General features: G+C 36.9%; 1 protein-coding gene across 3 annotated transcripts in view; it reads right to left on the minus strand.

The window, feature by feature from the left end:
* The window catches only part of clcn7 (chloride channel, voltage-sensitive 7), a 24312-nt gene extending 6855 nt beyond the window's left edge, over positions 1-17457 (minus strand). Inside the window, exons 1-19 of one of the 3 annotated variants that reach the window (XM_015388657.1) lie at positions 17217-17330; positions 16000-16077; positions 13170-13235; positions 12404-12469; positions 12174-12306; positions 11746-11855; positions 11345-11425; positions 11193-11255; positions 9678-9761; positions 9455-9548; positions 8338-8402; positions 8091-8207; positions 7949-8003; positions 6350-6410; positions 4117-4258; positions 3687-3780; positions 638-810; positions 363-414; positions 131-258 (exon numbers count right to left, since the gene is read on the minus strand). In XM_015388657.1, coding sequence (XP_015244143.1) covers positions 131-258; positions 363-414; positions 638-810; positions 3687-3780; positions 4117-4258; positions 6350-6410; positions 7949-8003; positions 8091-8207; positions 8338-8402; positions 9455-9548; positions 9678-9761; positions 11193-11255; positions 11345-11425; positions 11746-11855; positions 12174-12306; positions 12404-12469; positions 13170-13235; positions 16000-16077; positions 17217-17330 — 1776 coding nt within the window. Of the gene's footprint in view, positions 1-130; positions 259-362; positions 415-637; positions 811-3686; positions 3781-4116; positions 4259-6349; positions 6411-7948; positions 8004-8090; positions 8208-8337; positions 8403-9454; positions 9549-9677; positions 9762-11192; positions 11256-11344; positions 11426-11745; positions 11856-12173; positions 12307-12403; positions 12470-13169; positions 13236-15999; positions 16078-17216 lie in introns of all 3 variants that reach the window. The other 2 variants (XM_015388658.1, XM_015388659.1) reach the window with 2 other exon arrangements.
* Between the last annotated feature and the right edge of the window lie 381 nt (positions 17458-17838).

Here is a 17838-nt window from a genome sequence, read left to right on the forward strand (position 1 = left end):
TTTTTAAGGACCCGCGGGAACCCTGTTTCACTCTTTAGCTTTAGTGTCTCTACCTTAATAACAACACCCCCCCACCCTGATCCCAACTATGAAGTTAGGAAACTACTCTGTAGTCAAATTTGCTCCTTACTTCTTGGAAGTAGTCTCCTACTATCTTGGCTGTCATGAGTACCAGCATGATGGGGAGGCCGTAGGTGACGTTGCCCGTTGCCTCCATCATGATGACCGTCAAGCTGAGGGTCATTCTCACTATGCCACCTGTGGACATTAGCTGGTTACTGCATGTCATCCCATTAAGCCACTTATTTCACACATAAAAGCAACAGAAGGAAAAAAAGCACTGCAAAGCTCCAGTCTCTCACCTAACTGAGCAGCAGCTCCTATCAGGGCATATTTACCAGGGTCGGCCCACGTCTGTTTGGACACAAACATGCGAGTCAGACTTTCAACTGATAATGATAAAGATGTGTAAGGAAAAGCTCTTAAATAGAAATATTCTATTTCAAAACTGGCTACATATTTATTCTAAGAAATAACTGAACAAAAATGGCAACAGTTATTCTATTTAACAATAGTTTCTTAAATTTTTTAAAGTCTGGTGCTTTAAAAATCAAAGGGAAGGTGCTGAAAAACTAACTGAGGCAGTAGAGGTAGTAGAGGCCAGCAATATTCCACACAGCCTCCCCCAGGCGGCTCCTATCAGGAGCGACGGGATAAACACTCCAGCAGACACCGACAGGCCGTAGGTCCAACACGCCAGGAAGAAGTAGGTCAGCGTGAACAAACCCAGAGTCAGGGCGTTGTAGGTTCCTAAAAAACAAAAAGTCATCAGACAGTGTGAGAGGAACTGTCAAAGCTTTATTAGCATATAGTTCTTTTCACCTGCATGTTGTTTTTTTGTACTATTTAGAAGGTAAATACTGTGCTTGTGGTGAATCTTTTACATCCAACATAAGTCACAAAATCATTTAAGTTAACACAGATAAGAAAAAAAAATGCTTCAAAGAAACTAAATAAAAATATTAAAGATTTTAAATTATATTAATGCAACCCTAATCCTATCCAAGGGAGATAAATCTACCAATCAGACCAACCTAATAGAAATAAACATTAAAATAATGGGACGAACTGAAGGCTTGCTAATCTACATTCAGGCTGTTTGTCACATTAAAATCATAACTAACAGTTTATCTTTCCCATTTTTAACAGAAAGAAGCAGATAATAGTGGGTTAAGCTTTATTTACCAGGTTTTACACATTTATATTCGCCCCTTAACCAATTATCATGTGTCTCAGAGCACTGTTCAATCCATCACATTGAAATGAAAGAGGAGTGGAACGACTGGAAACGGTAGAATGACTCGACAAACAAGGAGAGGATAAATCAGAGACGCAGCCAAGAGGCTCATGGTGACTCTGGAGGAGCTGCAGAAATCAAAAGCTCAAGCAGAACGATCAGGACAAGTATTGATTGAAGAGATAAACATATTAAAAGTCACATTAGCACTTTGCAAAAATCTCCATGTAGCCATGAATTGTTCAGAAGCACTGCTATGTACGGCACTAAACTACCACTCCATCACCTTGAAAATGCCATTAACAAACTGCAAAACATGGCAGTGGCAGCATCATGCTGCGAGAATGCTTTTCTTCAATAGAGGCGGATACATTGCAGCTAAACTAAAAACATGTGAATACATGTAATAAAGCCTATTAGTGACTGCAATAACATCTGAGGTCTTAGCTATCAAGCTGGAGTACGCACAAATTACGGCCTGAAACTTCTGCACCCCACTTCAAAGTAAGGGTTTTTACCTTTGATTATAAAAATCTGGGAGTGGAAACGCTACATTTTACCCATGTGTAGAGAAACTAAAGAGGAAAGGAGAAAACTAGAGACGGACGGGGAGAAGAAGTGAAGCCAGATGAATTCCTCTCAGGCGTTCAGTTTTACTTTATAAAAAAAAAACAGAGCAACATCCCCATAAGCTTCCAATTAGGGTGGAAACAATCAGATTAATTGATTATTGAAATAAACATCAACTAATTTAGTAATAGATTAATCAATAACTGGAGTATAGAGATTCTAAACTGTGCTTAGCTATAACAGCAACCAAGTCACAGCAGTAATTATACCAAAATTATAAAAAAAATATATATAATAATAAACATATAAATAAACATATTGCATTTAAGACAAAACACTTTCGTCTGTCAATATGCTCCTGTCCAGAACTCCTCAAGTGGAAAAGTCTTTGGCTACTTTCACCCTGCAGGCCTTAATGCTCGAGTACGAATTTTATAAAATCCCATTTTTCTATGTGGCCGTTCACATTTCCAAATATATGCGACTTGTATGCGATCTCCTGAGTGAACTGCATTCATCGACGCAAGTGTCTCACATGCGCAGTAGAGAACGAAATGTCGTCACAAGCAAGTTTGCTCTGGGCTTACGCAGGTATACATAGGTGATAGCGCTGGAGCGCAATCAGCGATCTTTCCCAAACTAAAAAAATTTCTCTTTGCATCACTGCCTGCCATTGTTATTTGTTTTTCATACCGCTTCAGCTCAGCAAGATGATAGTGACCTTTGCTGAATATTAATGACGTTCAGGTCGGATAAATGCGATCCGGCCGTTTAGACACAGGTCGCATTTGAAAAGATCAGATTCGTATCAGATTCAGGACCACATAGCCAAGTGGCCTGGGTTGCATTGGAAAAAAAAAAAAAGATCTATGATGTTCAGACTGCTGTGTGACCATTGCCTTAGTTTCACCTGGTTAAATACTGCAAAAAAAAAAATCTTTAAGGAACCTTTCGCTATCCGATTATTAATCAAAATAAATTATCGACAGATTAATAGATTAGTGAGACAATCGTTAGTTGCAGCTCTAATCCAAAAATCATAGACATTGATTGCTGTAAACGGTTAAATACAGCTGTGCCATCTGTGTGCAGTGCTGTGCGATGGATCCTGCTCTGCTGAGAAAATTAGGACTGAAGATGTTTCCATCTTGTCTCCAAGATTTGTTTTTGTACTAAACCATTATTTGATAAATCTGAAATACATTTTGGGGCTTTTGAGCCCACCCACACTTTAAGTTGAGATCAAATGCAATCTTTGATCAATTAGACCCCAGTGCCTGCAGTGAAGGCTTCTGAATAGAAAATTAAGTCTGATCTCAATGAGACCCAGTTAAAGCTCCAGGTATCTAAAAACTAAAACTCTAGAAAGTAGACACATGCCACTTTTCAGCTTGAGTGTATGATTTTTTTTTTATCTGAAAAGTAAAAGAATAAAAAAAAAGAACATGTAGGAAAACTTTGTATTAAATCAATCAGTCAGATGAGCACCAAGTAGCACCAAGAGATTCTTTTCAGAGGCTTCAAAAAGTTTCTTCAAATTTAGTAGAACAAACTACACTAATTTGATTTTAACATAAAATGATAAGTTTGAGCAGCATTAATATTTTTTGTAAGGCACTGTGTAATACTGGGATGCAGCTTAATTACATGAAACGTAATCAGACTGAGAGGTAGCCAGACTACAACGAGTAGCTTAGCTATTAGCATGTTTGAAACGGCCTCAACGGGAGCTTGTTTAAAGGACTGGGAACCAGACTGAAGCGCCCTGATGGCTGCAGCATTAGGAGGGTACAGCACTGAAGGCCCAAGCAGGTTTTACCTCGTGGATTGTGGAAGAGACTACGCACGCTTCGCTCAGGGGTGTTGAAGAAGGCCGTGGCCATGGAGTTATACTCTCCATCTGCACAGAACAGCTGGGAAAAAAACATGCAGGTTATAAATACAAATGGCCGTAGCAGAGATGAGAGGAAATAAAACCGTTTATCATTTGGCAACTTCACCAGCTCTATTCCTGTGATGCTGTTAGCAACAAAACTAAAAGAAATGAAAGTAAAATTGTGGTGGAAAAAAAAAAAAAAAAAAAGGAGAAATCAAAGATTCACTATTACAGGAGCTCATCTGATCTCAATCCACATGTGCTGAGTTATGAAGAAATATTCTGGAAATGATTCTACCCAAACTTTTGAGGCAAGCTTTTTGGCTTAGTTTCTCTTTCGTCACCAGCTGCTCCCATGGCTGGGAGGTTGTACCTGCAGCGGGTATTCCTCAGTGTGATCCGGGGCCAGAGGCTGACAGTCGACGGAGAAGTAGATCATGATGAAAGCCACCGCCGCCGTCACTGCAGCCACCAGCACGGCCTCCATCACTTGCAAACATGGCCGGTGCACGTATCTAACATAGATGCAGAAGGGAATGGGGTTAGACCAGTTTAGGAATGTTCTGGATTTTCCCCAGGGCAGGCATGTTAACACTTCAAGAGATCTGTCAGAGCATCCATTTCTGAGATTATGGCATTTAAAAACTCACTTCCTTACAGTCAGTCATTGTGTTAGAGAGCAGAGGGTATTTTTAGAAACAAGTCGACCCAGTCAGGTAAAAAAAAATAGGAATAAATTACTCATTACAGCAGGAAGGCAAAACAAAGATAACTTATAACCTATATATAGATTTATTCAGTGCTTGACTGAAAAATGATACTGTACATCATTGCTGGGCTATTGATTACATTTTTTAAAATAGTTACAATAAAACTTTCTTACTCCAGTCGTTTCGATGGCGATAATATGCCTTAAGTGAATTTGTTTCCACATAGTAGGGAAGAAAGAGTAACAGCTAGCATGCAGAAACAAGCTTGACAGTAGAAGGGAGCCCTTTTCTATACAAAAAAAATCAAGTGTTTAAAAACAAAGACCTTCGACGATGGACAGTGGACAAGCGAGGATTTAAAGTCATGAAAATAAAAACCCTGGAGTCAAAAGTCTAGAAGCTGGTGGTTAATAAAAAATTGTAAAAAAAATTATTCGAATTCCCACTGTAACTTATAGAAATAAAGATTACATTTAGTAGTGGAAGATCTATGCTGTCACAGGAACCAATAAGATTATCTTTACGTAAGGGGAGCAGAAAGTCAGTTCCTGCTTTAATGGATGAGTTTTAAGTTCTGGGACTGATCACAATTTTCCAAACACTATAATTAATAATAATTGGGAAACATAAATTAACATTCTTCCAGCATCACAGTTGAACAATAAAATTTGACCCAGTTTCTCATTTATTTTAAGCTCCACTTTGGTTCAGATTATTGGAGAAATACTAAAATCTATTGATTTTCTGCCCTCTTTAACTTTAATCCTCTGCATACATAGAAAACCCTCATAGATCTTCTGAATGTTGTTCATCAATTTAAGTTTCACTGCTTCATTAGTTTATTTATTATTAACGGAAATATATTTCATAGGTATGGAGGACAGACTTCATTTTAAAGGAGACTCCAGATAGTGAGTTTTTTTTAGGGTACTTCTAAATAAAAACTAAAACCAATTATTTCCCTCTAAACAAGAAGCTGCTTGTTTTGCAGCAACACTGTGTAACCAGGGGTGTTTGATGGCTTTATGGTAGTCTACAGACTACCATAAAGCGGCCCTTTAGGTCACATGAGGATCTGACCATCTAAAGTCATAAAGGTGAGTTTTTCAAGAACCTGCATGGGACATCAATACAGGCCAAGTGCTGAATAAAACCTAAAAAACAAAAATAATTATAATAATCTGATATAGCTCAAATCAAGCAAACATTTGGGTCAAACTTTATGCAGTGTTGCTTTAAAAAAAAAAACATGAGTTCTATTATATACTGTGCAGCTTTAATGCGGATTAAAAAAAGTCATAAAATGTTTCAATGATTCTAATGATCTTTTTATCTAAATGTACACATAGATGGGAGAATGTTTTGAAAGGGACGTTATGTCTGCTGAAAACTGCATAAAGTTTCACACAAAACCTACTGTTTGAATCTATAATAGAGACAGAGTCAGATTAGATAAAAGAGACCTGTTTATATATTCCATATATCTTCATCAAACCCCAAAAAAGAATGCTGCACTTTTAATTAGATTATATAATCTGCTTAAATAAAGGTCTAAATGATTGTAAACTAATAAATCCAACATTCTTCAAGAATATTTAATCAGCTTGCTGAACTATTTTTCCATCATCCAGCTTCATGCTGGGAAAGCGTCTCAGTGGAAATAGGTCACAGTGATTTCTGACTCCTTTCAGTCACAAGATGTGCTATTCTGAGCCACTCTTTAAGTCCTCTATTCAAAACTTCTCTGTCTTTCCCCCACGCCCTGTTTTGGAAATGAATCGACAGAAAGCACATGTCATCCCATGTGACAGACACAAAGCAGCTTCGTATTTATAACCTGAACGTTTGGTGGGATCTTAGTTTCTAATCCGTCTTTGATTGTTTGTTAAGCTGTACCTGATCCTGAAGATGGTTAGCCAGTAGTTGAGGAAATTAAACAAAGCTCCTAGAAGTCCACCTGAACAACAAAGGAGTAAAAAACATTTGCAGTTTAGTCATCCTAAAAATCAATATTACTTTACATTAATTAAATCCCACATAATTACACTTCCACCTCCCTGCTGCACTATGCATTTCCTTTACTCATTGAGAAAAATGAACTTTCTAAGCTTTCAAAGCACCTGCTTACTTTAACAAGTGTTTAATTCATGTTTGGCTAATGCAAAAAAAAAATATAAATAAGAAGAAAGAATCATATTTCTATCAAATTGGTACAAAAAAATTGGCTGGTGATTGGAAACTGTATTTCACTGGATCAAAATGCCACCGTGGAAGGTTGCAAATCAATAACCAAACACCAGAACTCACTTTCTTTCTTTATGTTCATTTAAGATCCAGTTTCAAGGCTAAGTCATTTAAAGTCTATAATCAACTTTTGATCCAAAACCAAGTCAAAAGTTTAATCAGAGTGGAAAACAGACTGACCTGCATGACAGGAGAAATCTGATGTCCAAAACTCATTTAAACGGGACCTATTTTGCTCCATTTCAAACATTTAGCAAAGGTCTATGGGCTTTACAGAACATGTTAAATTCAGTTTTTGAAAGTTACTCTCATATAATGTGATTTGAGTGAACATGGCTGCAAACAGATGCAATATGGTGCAAAGCCGCTTTATTTGACCCTGGTTCAGACCTTCATTAATAGTTGGCAAGTTATGTTTAACCAAGGCTACTTTAGAGAAACATCCATGGATAAAATCCATGTTTTATCTTAGAAACATCCTTCTGTAGACTTCAGGTTTTTACAAAGTGTTAAGATACTTCTAGGAAACCAAATGGTCGTTTCAGTTTGGAGGAATCAGAGAAAAAAGAAGCGCTAAAAGCACTAGCATCCCTATGGGATTTTAAATGCAAATTAGCATCACGCTGTTAGTTGTCTGTGTCTTTTCAGCTGTAGCTTGGTGTGAGGGAAAATGCTCATTTTAAGGCATGTTTTAATGCCATTGTTAAGTTGTGCATGTATTTTATTCCAATAATAATTAAACATTTAATGTCAAATGTAACGAAAGGTTCATCTTAGGTGTGACACAATCAAATTAGATGGAATCAGTTTGAAATAATATTCAACTAATTTAGTAATCGATTAATTGTTAACTGGAGTATGGAGACTTTAAAACACGCCTTTAGCTGACTGGGAAACCCAATTAGAGCAGGAATTATGCCAAAAATTAAAAAAAGTATACATAAAGGTTTTGCCTACAAGATAAAAAAAAAAAAATTATCCATCAATATTCACCTTCCAGAACTTTAAGTGAAAAAGATTTAGTTTCACCTCGTTTAAATCTTAAAAAGCAATGAATCGATTATTAATCGATTCATTGTAACAACAATCAACAGATTAATCAATTAACAAAATAATCGTTAGTCTAAACCCTAGCTCATATGTGTCAAATCTTTGCTAGGTGAGGGGCTGGACTTTGTTGGGGGACTTTGTTTAAAATGACTCGTCTTCCAAACACCGACTAAATATAATATGATGTAACTTGATTCTTACCTAAAGCTCCCATGGCCATAAACAAAGGAATCTCATAGAGGTTATATCCCATCGCCTGTAGAAAGACAGCGATTCAATGTCATGTTTTACAATCACATATTTGTAGAGTAGATAAACATACTGTATACATTACGTTTCTCACCTCACTCTCAAAGCTTCCAAAATTGATGAGACCCGGATTGGAAAGATCTCCTGTTTTATTGTGATATACACTGAGGAAGAAGTTCAGCGTGAAAGTCGAGATCATGGAAGCAAAAAACTGCAGATGAAAGGTCAAAAAGTTACCAAACGAGGCGTGAGGAAGCCTGATTCTCTATGAATCAGAACAATACATGTGTTGTTAACTTTCACAAGTAATGGTCACAAACACTAGTGACCCCGTCACTTACAATCCTCCAGGTTAACATCTGATTCCAGAAAGAGGCTCCTTCCTCGAGAGAGAACAGTACCCCGCCTGATGGAGATCAGCAGAGAAATCATTGAAATAACAGCTGGAAAATAAACAAGCAGTCTGAAACGATACCAGTCTGGATTAGATGCATCGTGTTCCAAAATTTAACAAACAGTTTACAAAGTGACAAGAACATCTTATTAAGAAGGAACTGAATGCTTTGCAGATGAGCCCCTAATCTGATTGGACTAGAGGCCCCCTGCTGGCAGAATTAGCAAACAACACCAGGCATGACATTAAACATTAGCTACAAACCGCTTTCCGATCCACATTTCTAAGTACGCAGTTATTTTTACTTCAGCTAGGCCAGGATTCTAAAGCTATGATTTACGCTAAAACTGGGGCCATAAAGTTTGAAACAGAAAAATAAGTTTGTTCAAAAAGAAGAAAACAGGAAAAAAGTTTAGCAAATAAAAAAACGGATTTACAAATGTTTCTTTAAGCTTCAAACTTATGGCCATTTTGAATGGGGTCAGGCCATCCAAGAACAGCTGAACAACAGATTTCCAGCTGTTACATTCAGGGACCGTGGGAACTAGAAATTTCTTTAAAACATCACATCCCATACACAAAGCATATTGATGATGTTTTAAAGAAATGTACAGTTCATACGGTCCCTGAATGGAATAAGCAAGCAATCATGACTGATAGCAAGCTGTCGGTCATGATTCCACACCCACCGTCCTCTGAAGCCCCGCCCCCAAGATGTAAACTGGGCTAAAAGTTTGAAGACGAAAAAAATAAATAAATATGCAAGCTTGAAAAGAAATCCACAAATGTGGAAAAAATAATCTGAATGTTGAACTATAATTTTTCTGAGTTTCACAGCCGTTTTTTTCTGTCGCAAAAACTTTTATGCAGCTTTATATTTTTTTCTTTTGAAAAAACATTTTTCAGGTTTGATTTTTTTTTTTTTCTTTTGAACAAGCTTAACGGCACCAGTTTATCTCCATATAAAGCCCCTCTAATAAAAAAGCAAATAAGGAAAAAAAACATGTTCTATACTGTGCTCTTAGAGGTATTGGGTGTGTGTGTGTTGGAGGCGTAGTTTTTACCAACTGGAGCTCCAAACGCAGCAGAAACTCCAGCTGCAGCTCCAGCAGAAACAAAGTCCCTTTTTTCCGTGTCTCTCCGGAAATATTCAAATATCTACAAGCACAGAGAAATTCCCGTCATCTTTATCACAGTAAGTAAACTGAAAGTTGAAGTGTATGCGCTTTGGTTTCAATAGAGTACTTCTCTGACATGCATCCTGGGCAAAAACCCATAGATACTGACCTTAAAGTCTCTTTTCAGGGAAGTGCTCCTGCCCTGTGAGACCCCAGCTGCTACCACAGCGCCAGAATGAATCATCGGCCCTTCCTGTGGGGATGGTAGATAAACAGCACATTAGATGTATTAGAGATTGCTTTGTTTCTCAGCATTTCCTTATCAAGGAGACAATTTTCTATGCATAAAACAAAGATAACTGGACTGTTAATGAATATTTCTAGCAGTGAAAGGAAACAGACACTCATCTACCGGTACTTATTACTGTAATGCTGAATCGGCCACTACAAGCTGCAGCTTACCAGCTAAAAACAGGTAGCTCAGTACAGAGGAAAACATCAAAAACACAATCTACATAATACACACGTTTAATTGAAAAGAATTAACAGGTTTATCTGGTTTTTGTTCAACATTTTTGCTTAAGTTTAGGTTTTTATGAGGAGAATAAAGAGAAATGCACCAATCGAGATTTTTATTTGCCGATGCAAATATTTTATTTGTTTTAGGTGAAAGCTTTAGATTTTTTCCTTTACAGATTATAAAACAAAAGAGGACAGAGCGCTGCATCTCCTTGGATGGGCCCAGAGGCTTAGAATTCAAAATTAAATAAGTACAAAAATGAATTTAGAACCTCTTAAGACCTTTATATAACAAGAGCTGTTTTCAGTTAAAAAAAAAAAACTAAAATAAATATTAATTTTATTATTTAAAAATTAATGTCAATTAATCCCCATGAAATGCAACAAAATATTTTCTTTTTTATTATAAATAAATAATATTAATTTCTTTTAAAAAAAATATCTATAATTTTTCTATTATATGGCTCTATATATTTTAAAAGTTGCCAAAAACTACATTGTAATTTTGGTTAAGTCAGCCTTTTAATTTAATATTTCCCCAACTTTAGCTAAATAGTCTTATACATTGGGAGATTTTTTTTCTGAGCTAAAAATAATGAAAAATAAACTTTCTAGAGATGATGAAGGCAGTGGTGGATTACCCAACCGGGATGACCTGATTTTAAGAGCCTAAACATGCAGCAAAAAAACTGTTTCAGGAGCTCCAATTAGCTTAGTGTATAAAAGAAGTGACAAACAAAGAATAAAGACATGTCAATCCCTGAAAATACTGAATACTGTTTAAAACATTTAACTAATAGAAGCTTGAGACATCTTAATATATCAAGAACATGCAGAAACCTTCAACTGCTGCATTTTACTCAGAACCATAAATATCATTTTTTTATTTTACTAAAATCAGAAGCAGATTGATTCATTTTTAATTTTCCTGTGTAACTCTATATTCCATCTGTTATACATGCATGATCCTTGTTTTTTTTTTTTTTATACCATGATGTAATGTCAATGCAATATTTTTCCTCCAGGTTAACAGTCTAAGGTTCTCCCAGCAGCTTACATGAAGCAAAACGATGCTCGCATCACATTATTTCACTTTAACTTTATTATTCAAAATAATACACGTTATAAATATAAAAAAAATGAAAAACACTTTAAAGTCGTTTACCTTCCCTACAGCCAGACCCCCGACCACGGAGCAGATTACACCGCACACCTTTATCACCAAAGTCTGTGGACCCCCCACAAAAAAAACATTAATACGAAAGGCTGCTGTTTGTTTAACCCATAAAACGCAGCGAAGGCTTTAGGAGATGATACCTTTAGCCGCACCACCCTGGGAATCTTCACTCCATTTAGGTAACATTTTATCTGAGGAATCCCACTTCCAGCTGCGATGGGCTGCAGGAGGACATGAATTAATGCAAACAGGATAACAATTAGAGAAGCCATCTTTGAACAGGTCTGTCTTTCATCACATATTTTGGTTTCTAGAATAATATAGAAATATTTAAAGCAGGTTATGCAGGACTACTCTAAACTAATCTATCAACATTGGGACTCAAACGCTAATCCAGACATTTAGCATTGAAACATCTTCCTGGATGGGAAGCAAAACGTCTTCAAACTTGGAAAACAAACTCCAGTGGTTTGTTTTTTAATTTTCTTAACGTTTTTGGAATGACTATGATGTGGATGACTGAGAATCTTCACCAGCATACCTCAAAGAAAGCGACCATGATGGCTCCCAGCATGACAAAGGAAGAGTTGAGGACAGCCCAGAGGATGAGGGAGATGGACAGTCCACCTGCTTCTGTAAACCTTACAATATCTGTAAAGGTTCTGAATGAAGGAAAACTTAAATCAGCTAAACAGAGTAAAAGGGATAAAAGCGGGAAGACAGAACTCAGAGCACTAAAATAAGGGCTTAAAATTAACATTTATAATAAAATAGACCATGAATAAAAAACTAAAGCAGAACGGGGGAAAAAAATTGCGGTAAATAAAAAAGGTTACTCATTAAAATATAAGCTTTTTTTTTTTACTTCTTCCTTCAACTACTTCCTTAAGCTTAAAACCTAAATATTACTCAACTTTAACCACAAAGATGCTGACACAAAAAAAAAAAAGTATAATTATATTAGGATACTCTCTTTAATGACTTTGTATTTGATTCCAGCCAGCTGCTCCACCACGATGTCTATAAAGCAGGCGATCAGTCCTGTTAGGAAGCCTATCAGGCCGCAGATCACCCAGCGACTGATCTCCAGACAACGGAAAGCCTGAAGACCACAAAACAGAAAGAGACAAAGAAAGAGAACCACATTTAGAGGAGAAGTAAAAAAAAACAACAAGCCGAGGGAAATATCCTGCACTCACCAAGAAGCTCATCCTCCGCTCCTCCTCCAGAAACAGCTGGTTTTCAATGTTATCATAGTCCAGGCTCTGGAAGAGAAAAAAAAAACAATATAAAGCCAAATTTCACCTATAAATTAATCCAACAATCATGTATAAACTGCTCCTTTGCTCCTCAGTAAACTATCAGTTCACCGTTTAGTTGCACAGCACTTACAAACCTCGTTTTTTTTTCAATAAAAGGCTGAGGTAAGGATTGAGAAACCTGAAGTAAAACAGTGCAATTGTAAATATACAGCTCTTTTCCATGCATTTATTTGTGCTTAATGAATTCATGCTATAAAGGCATGAGTCTACCTAAGATTAGATCAAGTTTAAGCACATCAAACATTTAAGTTTCACATATTGCCACATAATCTTGACTAGATTTAGGTCTGGACTTCCAGAGACATTAATATGCTTTAATATGACCCAGTCCCTTGAAGCTCTGGTTCTAGGTTTCTCTTCTGAAGGTGAACCTCCACCCAGTCTTACGACTCCTGCGGCTTCTGACAGGTTCTCTTTAAAGACGGCTATATACCTCGCTCCGTCCACTAACTCTTACCAGTTTCCAATCTCTGCTGAATAAAGCACCCCCACAGCATGACCCTGCCTACACCATGCTTCAATGGGTCAATAGTATCTTCAGAGTGATATTCAGTGTAGGTTCCCTGCCTTTACAGCAATCTACATGCAGGTTATAAAGTTCAAATCATCAGACTAGGGGAACGTTTTTGGCATCTTGTTTTACCTCAAATTTAAGAGATAGCAGCTTCTCATTGTGAGCAATCTCTTTGGGTCGCCCGCTCGCTGAATCCTGTAGAACAGAAATGAAAAACAAGACATCATCACACAGACGCTGAGCTCCTGCCTCCGAATGAAGGCATGTAGGGAAACAGGAGCTGAAATACTGACATCTAATATTCTACACAGGAGAAAACTCAAGAGAGCAGGGAGACAAGAGACACAGTTCTACATTAGAAGTCACTATTTAATAGATGCAGTGGATCAGTTATGAAGCTGATGATGAATGCAATGATTCTGCAGAAAGCAGCATTTCCTCCAGCAGGTTCGGGTTGAAAAGTCTTTCCAACATAAAAGCTATGCAGCCGAAGATTTTAGTCAGACATGGACTTCCATGTGCAAGTTTTGATAACTAAGCGGAGGAAATGCTGGTTTATTAAATGACCCCTGCATGCATGCGAACATGCAAGTCACATTTAACGTTCACATGCAGACCGTCTTTAACCCGTCGGAGGACCGAGCGAGCTGCAACGACGGGTTAAAGGTTTCATTCACAGAGACGGCAAAGAAAAACATAACTTTACATTCAAAGGGAAGCAAATCACATGCTTGGAGTCACATTCAGGCAGAGAAAACTGAGCAGCATCTAAGAATGAATAAAGAATGAATTTATCTCAGCCCGTCCCCTACTGAACGCTTTTTAATGGAAGTCTTTATTAACGAGACCTGTGACTTATTGGAATCAGTTAACTCCTTGTTAGTGTGTGGTTACACACATAAACCCATCAATGTAATTAAACAATACAAACAATGTATTGTTCAAGTTTAAATAAAATTTGTAAAAAAACTAACAATGGTAAAATGCCCAGAGGATGGCTTTTAATTCTATAGGGTGCTTTTATTTTGGTCGATGACATCATGACATGAACAAGATTCAACAAAATTTTGAGCGATCACAGTGTTCGAACTTTTAGCTAGAGGTTGAGTCCATCGGCTAGATAAGTACGGGAGAAAATCCAAATAAAAACTCATTAAGAATGACAAGAAAAAGAGTTTTACTCTAAGACAAAAACTGAAGCAAAAAAAAAGCAAAACATTGAACGCATCCTAATTTAGAATCAACCAATCCAAGGATAAATTCTTCACAGAGGAAAAAAAAATATAATTCTTTAATATGTAAAATGAATTTCAGCCAAAAAACTTTGACTTAAGCTAAAGAAAGCATGGCTGTGGTCCATTCAGGCTGCTAAACGGGGAGAGAGAGAGCATCACTTTCAAAAGATAACGCTAAGGCTAAATAAGCAACACTTTTAAAACCTTATTTGCGGGCGAATTACAATCCAGTGAGAAGTGATTTTAAGTCCTCCCACTGATAAAGCACTTTAGCAGTTATCATTTTAATGTAATGAATACAAATATTAGAATAGTTCCAGAGGAAATATTATGTGAAGTCTGCCTCACATCCATCACCTTCACTGTTGCTGTATTATCAGTACGCTCTAAATGAGTGCTCTGCAACCGTTACAATCCGAAGAGACATTTTTGTCTTCAGTCCAGCTCGTAAAACTCATTAAGCGCCACAAACATTACATGACTTTTTTTTTTTTTTTTTTTTTAAGAAAAACATAACTTGTATTAATTAAATATCAATCTAGCAGATTTGTCCTGTTTAGATGAGTAACGCGCCATTTCAAATTTTAGGTCCTAAAATAAAGGAGAGAACTTAAGAAAAGAGAGTAAATACATTTTCAATGGAGTGCTGATATTTTTTGGTAAATTATGTTTTAAAAAATATCTAAAAAACAATTTCTACTTCAAGACAAACAAATACATCCCCGTGATAATTAGTGACAATTTATAATGTAAGTTAAAGCAAACATTTTCAGTCCAGCAAAACAAATGCAATTCAAGCTGCAAACATTTTATGAACTTTAAAAGAAAAAGATAACTATGGACTTTTAAACAAATATCTACAGCAGGTTGCTGATATTTCTAAAAGTTATATTAAAAAAAGAGTTTTCCACTTAAAAAAATCTATATATATATATATATATATATATATATATAGTTATTTCTGTTATAACTAGAGTCAATATTGGGGAAAATTCAATGCAAATAGTGAATAGAGAAAATGCTCAAACATTAATTTGTTGGTATATCGGTTATTAAAAAACACTAGTGGAGTCTTCATGATTTTTAGTCAAAGCAATAAAGAGCCATTTTTGAGGGTCTAAAGAGTCACATGCATTAGACCCCTACCCTTAAAGTACCTTTTATATGTTAAGACACAAAAATAAACACAACTGGATGTAAAAGACTGGCCTTCTGATGTGATTTCTGAAGGATTTTAACAATACAGGCAACAGCAAACCTTAATCAAAGGTGAGTTTAATTGACTTTACAAATGGAGGCCTTGCCAGCTGCACTGCTTCAATTCGAAAGCTTTATGTTCAAGAATTTGATTTAAATTTGGGATTATTTCCTGCTTTTTCAGCACGAGACCTGTGGATGGTCACATTAGGAGACGCATGCTTCGCATTAATTCATTATTTGCAAAGCTCGACAGTGGAAACCAACAGACACGTGCCCTTCAAGCACACTGGATGACTCATCCGTCCCTGGTGGCCGCCTCTGTGTCAGCTGTTCCAGATTAGCGTCCGAACCGATCCAGAGGAAGGCAGCCGAGACAAACGAGAATTTTTCAAAATGACATCCTTTCTTTATCCGAGGCTGAATCAGTTTAATCTGAAAGTGTAATGGTGAAGCCAGGACCTGAATGATGAGAGCTACAGACACAAGAAAGGAAAAAGTAATGGCGACCGGATCTCAGACTTTACCTCCTCGGCGATTATCTCCTCTTCCAAATCCACCGTGCTGAGTCTGCCTATCTGAAATACAGTGCTTCCACTTGACATCTACACACACCACATACAGTAAAAGAAAGATGGAGGGCTTTGTGTGGGAGTTGGAAGACTGATGTGACAACATATAGGTGTATTTTAGTGACTTGGAATTTAATGAAAAGGTGGGACCTATTTCAGTATCTCAATTCTGAAAATTTAAAACCATGTATTATACATATTCATTAAACAAAGTGATAAAAGCAAACAGTTACTGAACCCTCCAACAATGAAGAAGCTGGATGTGCACAAGGACATAACCATGCATGCTCATAGAATTTTGAGTGGAAGGAAAATATGTTGCAGAAAATGTGCAAAAAGGGAATTTTAATCAGAGGAAACGTCATCCTTCTAAAAATTATTCAATATGCATTTGTTGCTCAAATGTTAAAGAAGCTGAAGTTGCATTGAAAGCAACCTGAAGGTCATCAGCAATGGTGGTTCTACTGTCCTGACCTTTCCTGAGTCTCTATAGGGTTAAACTTTGCCAGGTATCTGTACTTTTACTTATGTGGTCAGGATCAAAGTCCTGCTGGCAATAAGCTGACCACCACTCCTCCTCCGAATACTTTCTCCCTCCACTTAACTTTCCATCAGCACTCTCTGAGCACCCAGCCTTTTATAAGACCTCCTCAGTTCTCATTATTCTGAAGGCCAGGGTATAACATTTCTTTAATTATCATCAGTTCATAAAATATTCTCTGATATCATTTACATATGTGATTAAACTATAAATGTTTTTAACATGTTTTCTGTGGTTTTAAAGTGTATTAACATTACTGTACCTCTCTGAATACATCAGACCAAATAAAAGCCAGAATTTAATTATTTTTTTCTGCGCATAACTATTTCCTCTCTTTGATAATTTTGCTAGGGACACATTTTTAAATCTTATAGTATGATCATTTTATTGATGTCTAAATCAAAGTCAAAATGTTACTTAATTAGCTTCATTCTGATTGTTGTTGGTTATTCTTGGACCAAAATGCAACCAATGCCATAACAGAAAATTCAATTATCTTTATGCATTCACTTTCCAGCAGGCATACAGTCAGATTCCCCATGCAGCAGGTCAAAGATGATCCAGCAGAACCTTAAAGTGCTTTTTAACACATGACTCTGCACCTGATCTAGCTCAGTGGGAGCAGCTGTACCTGTCTGAGGGGTCTGGCTTGGTCTGAGCCGTTCAGCAGCGGGGTCTCCTCCCCGACCGCCCCGAACTCGTCGCACCGGCTGGACCAGGACACTTTCTTGGTGATGTTAGCCATGTTGTATTCTCGAAACTTCTCAGTTTGAATCTAAAAAGATGTTTTTCTTTGTTTCTTCTGACTAACTGCAGCTCCTGTCGGGGCTAGCTGCCACTTTTCCGTCTTCTCATGATCACTCCTGTGACTCGTGACCCTTTGTAAGGATCGCGCGGAGGGCCAAAAATAAATGTTTTTTTGCGTTGCATGCTGGGAAATGTATTTTTATAAAATATGAAGCGGTTTCCCTACATCTACCAATACAAAAGTTTTTATTTTTTCTTACACGTTATATGAAGGACCAATTACAGAAGAGGATTAGGGCCTCTGAAAAAAAAAATTAACTGATTTCTTACATTTATTTCAGTTTAATATGGGAAAAAAGTCAGACTTCTGACTATAATCTCAGCATTCTGACCTTTATCTCAGAATTCCGACTTTTTTCTCAGATTTCTGATTTTTTTTTCTCAGAATTCTTACTTTAATCTCAGAATTCTGACTTTAATCTAAGAATTCTGATTTTTTTTCTCGG

This window comes from Cyprinodon variegatus, unplaced genomic scaffold (genome assembly GCF_000732505.1).
Source record: "Cyprinodon variegatus isolate N-32 unplaced genomic scaffold, C_variegatus-1.0 Scaffold431, whole genome shotgun sequence".
Classification (NCBI taxonomy): domain Eukaryota; kingdom Metazoa; phylum Chordata; class Actinopteri; order Cyprinodontiformes; family Cyprinodontidae; genus Cyprinodon; species Cyprinodon variegatus.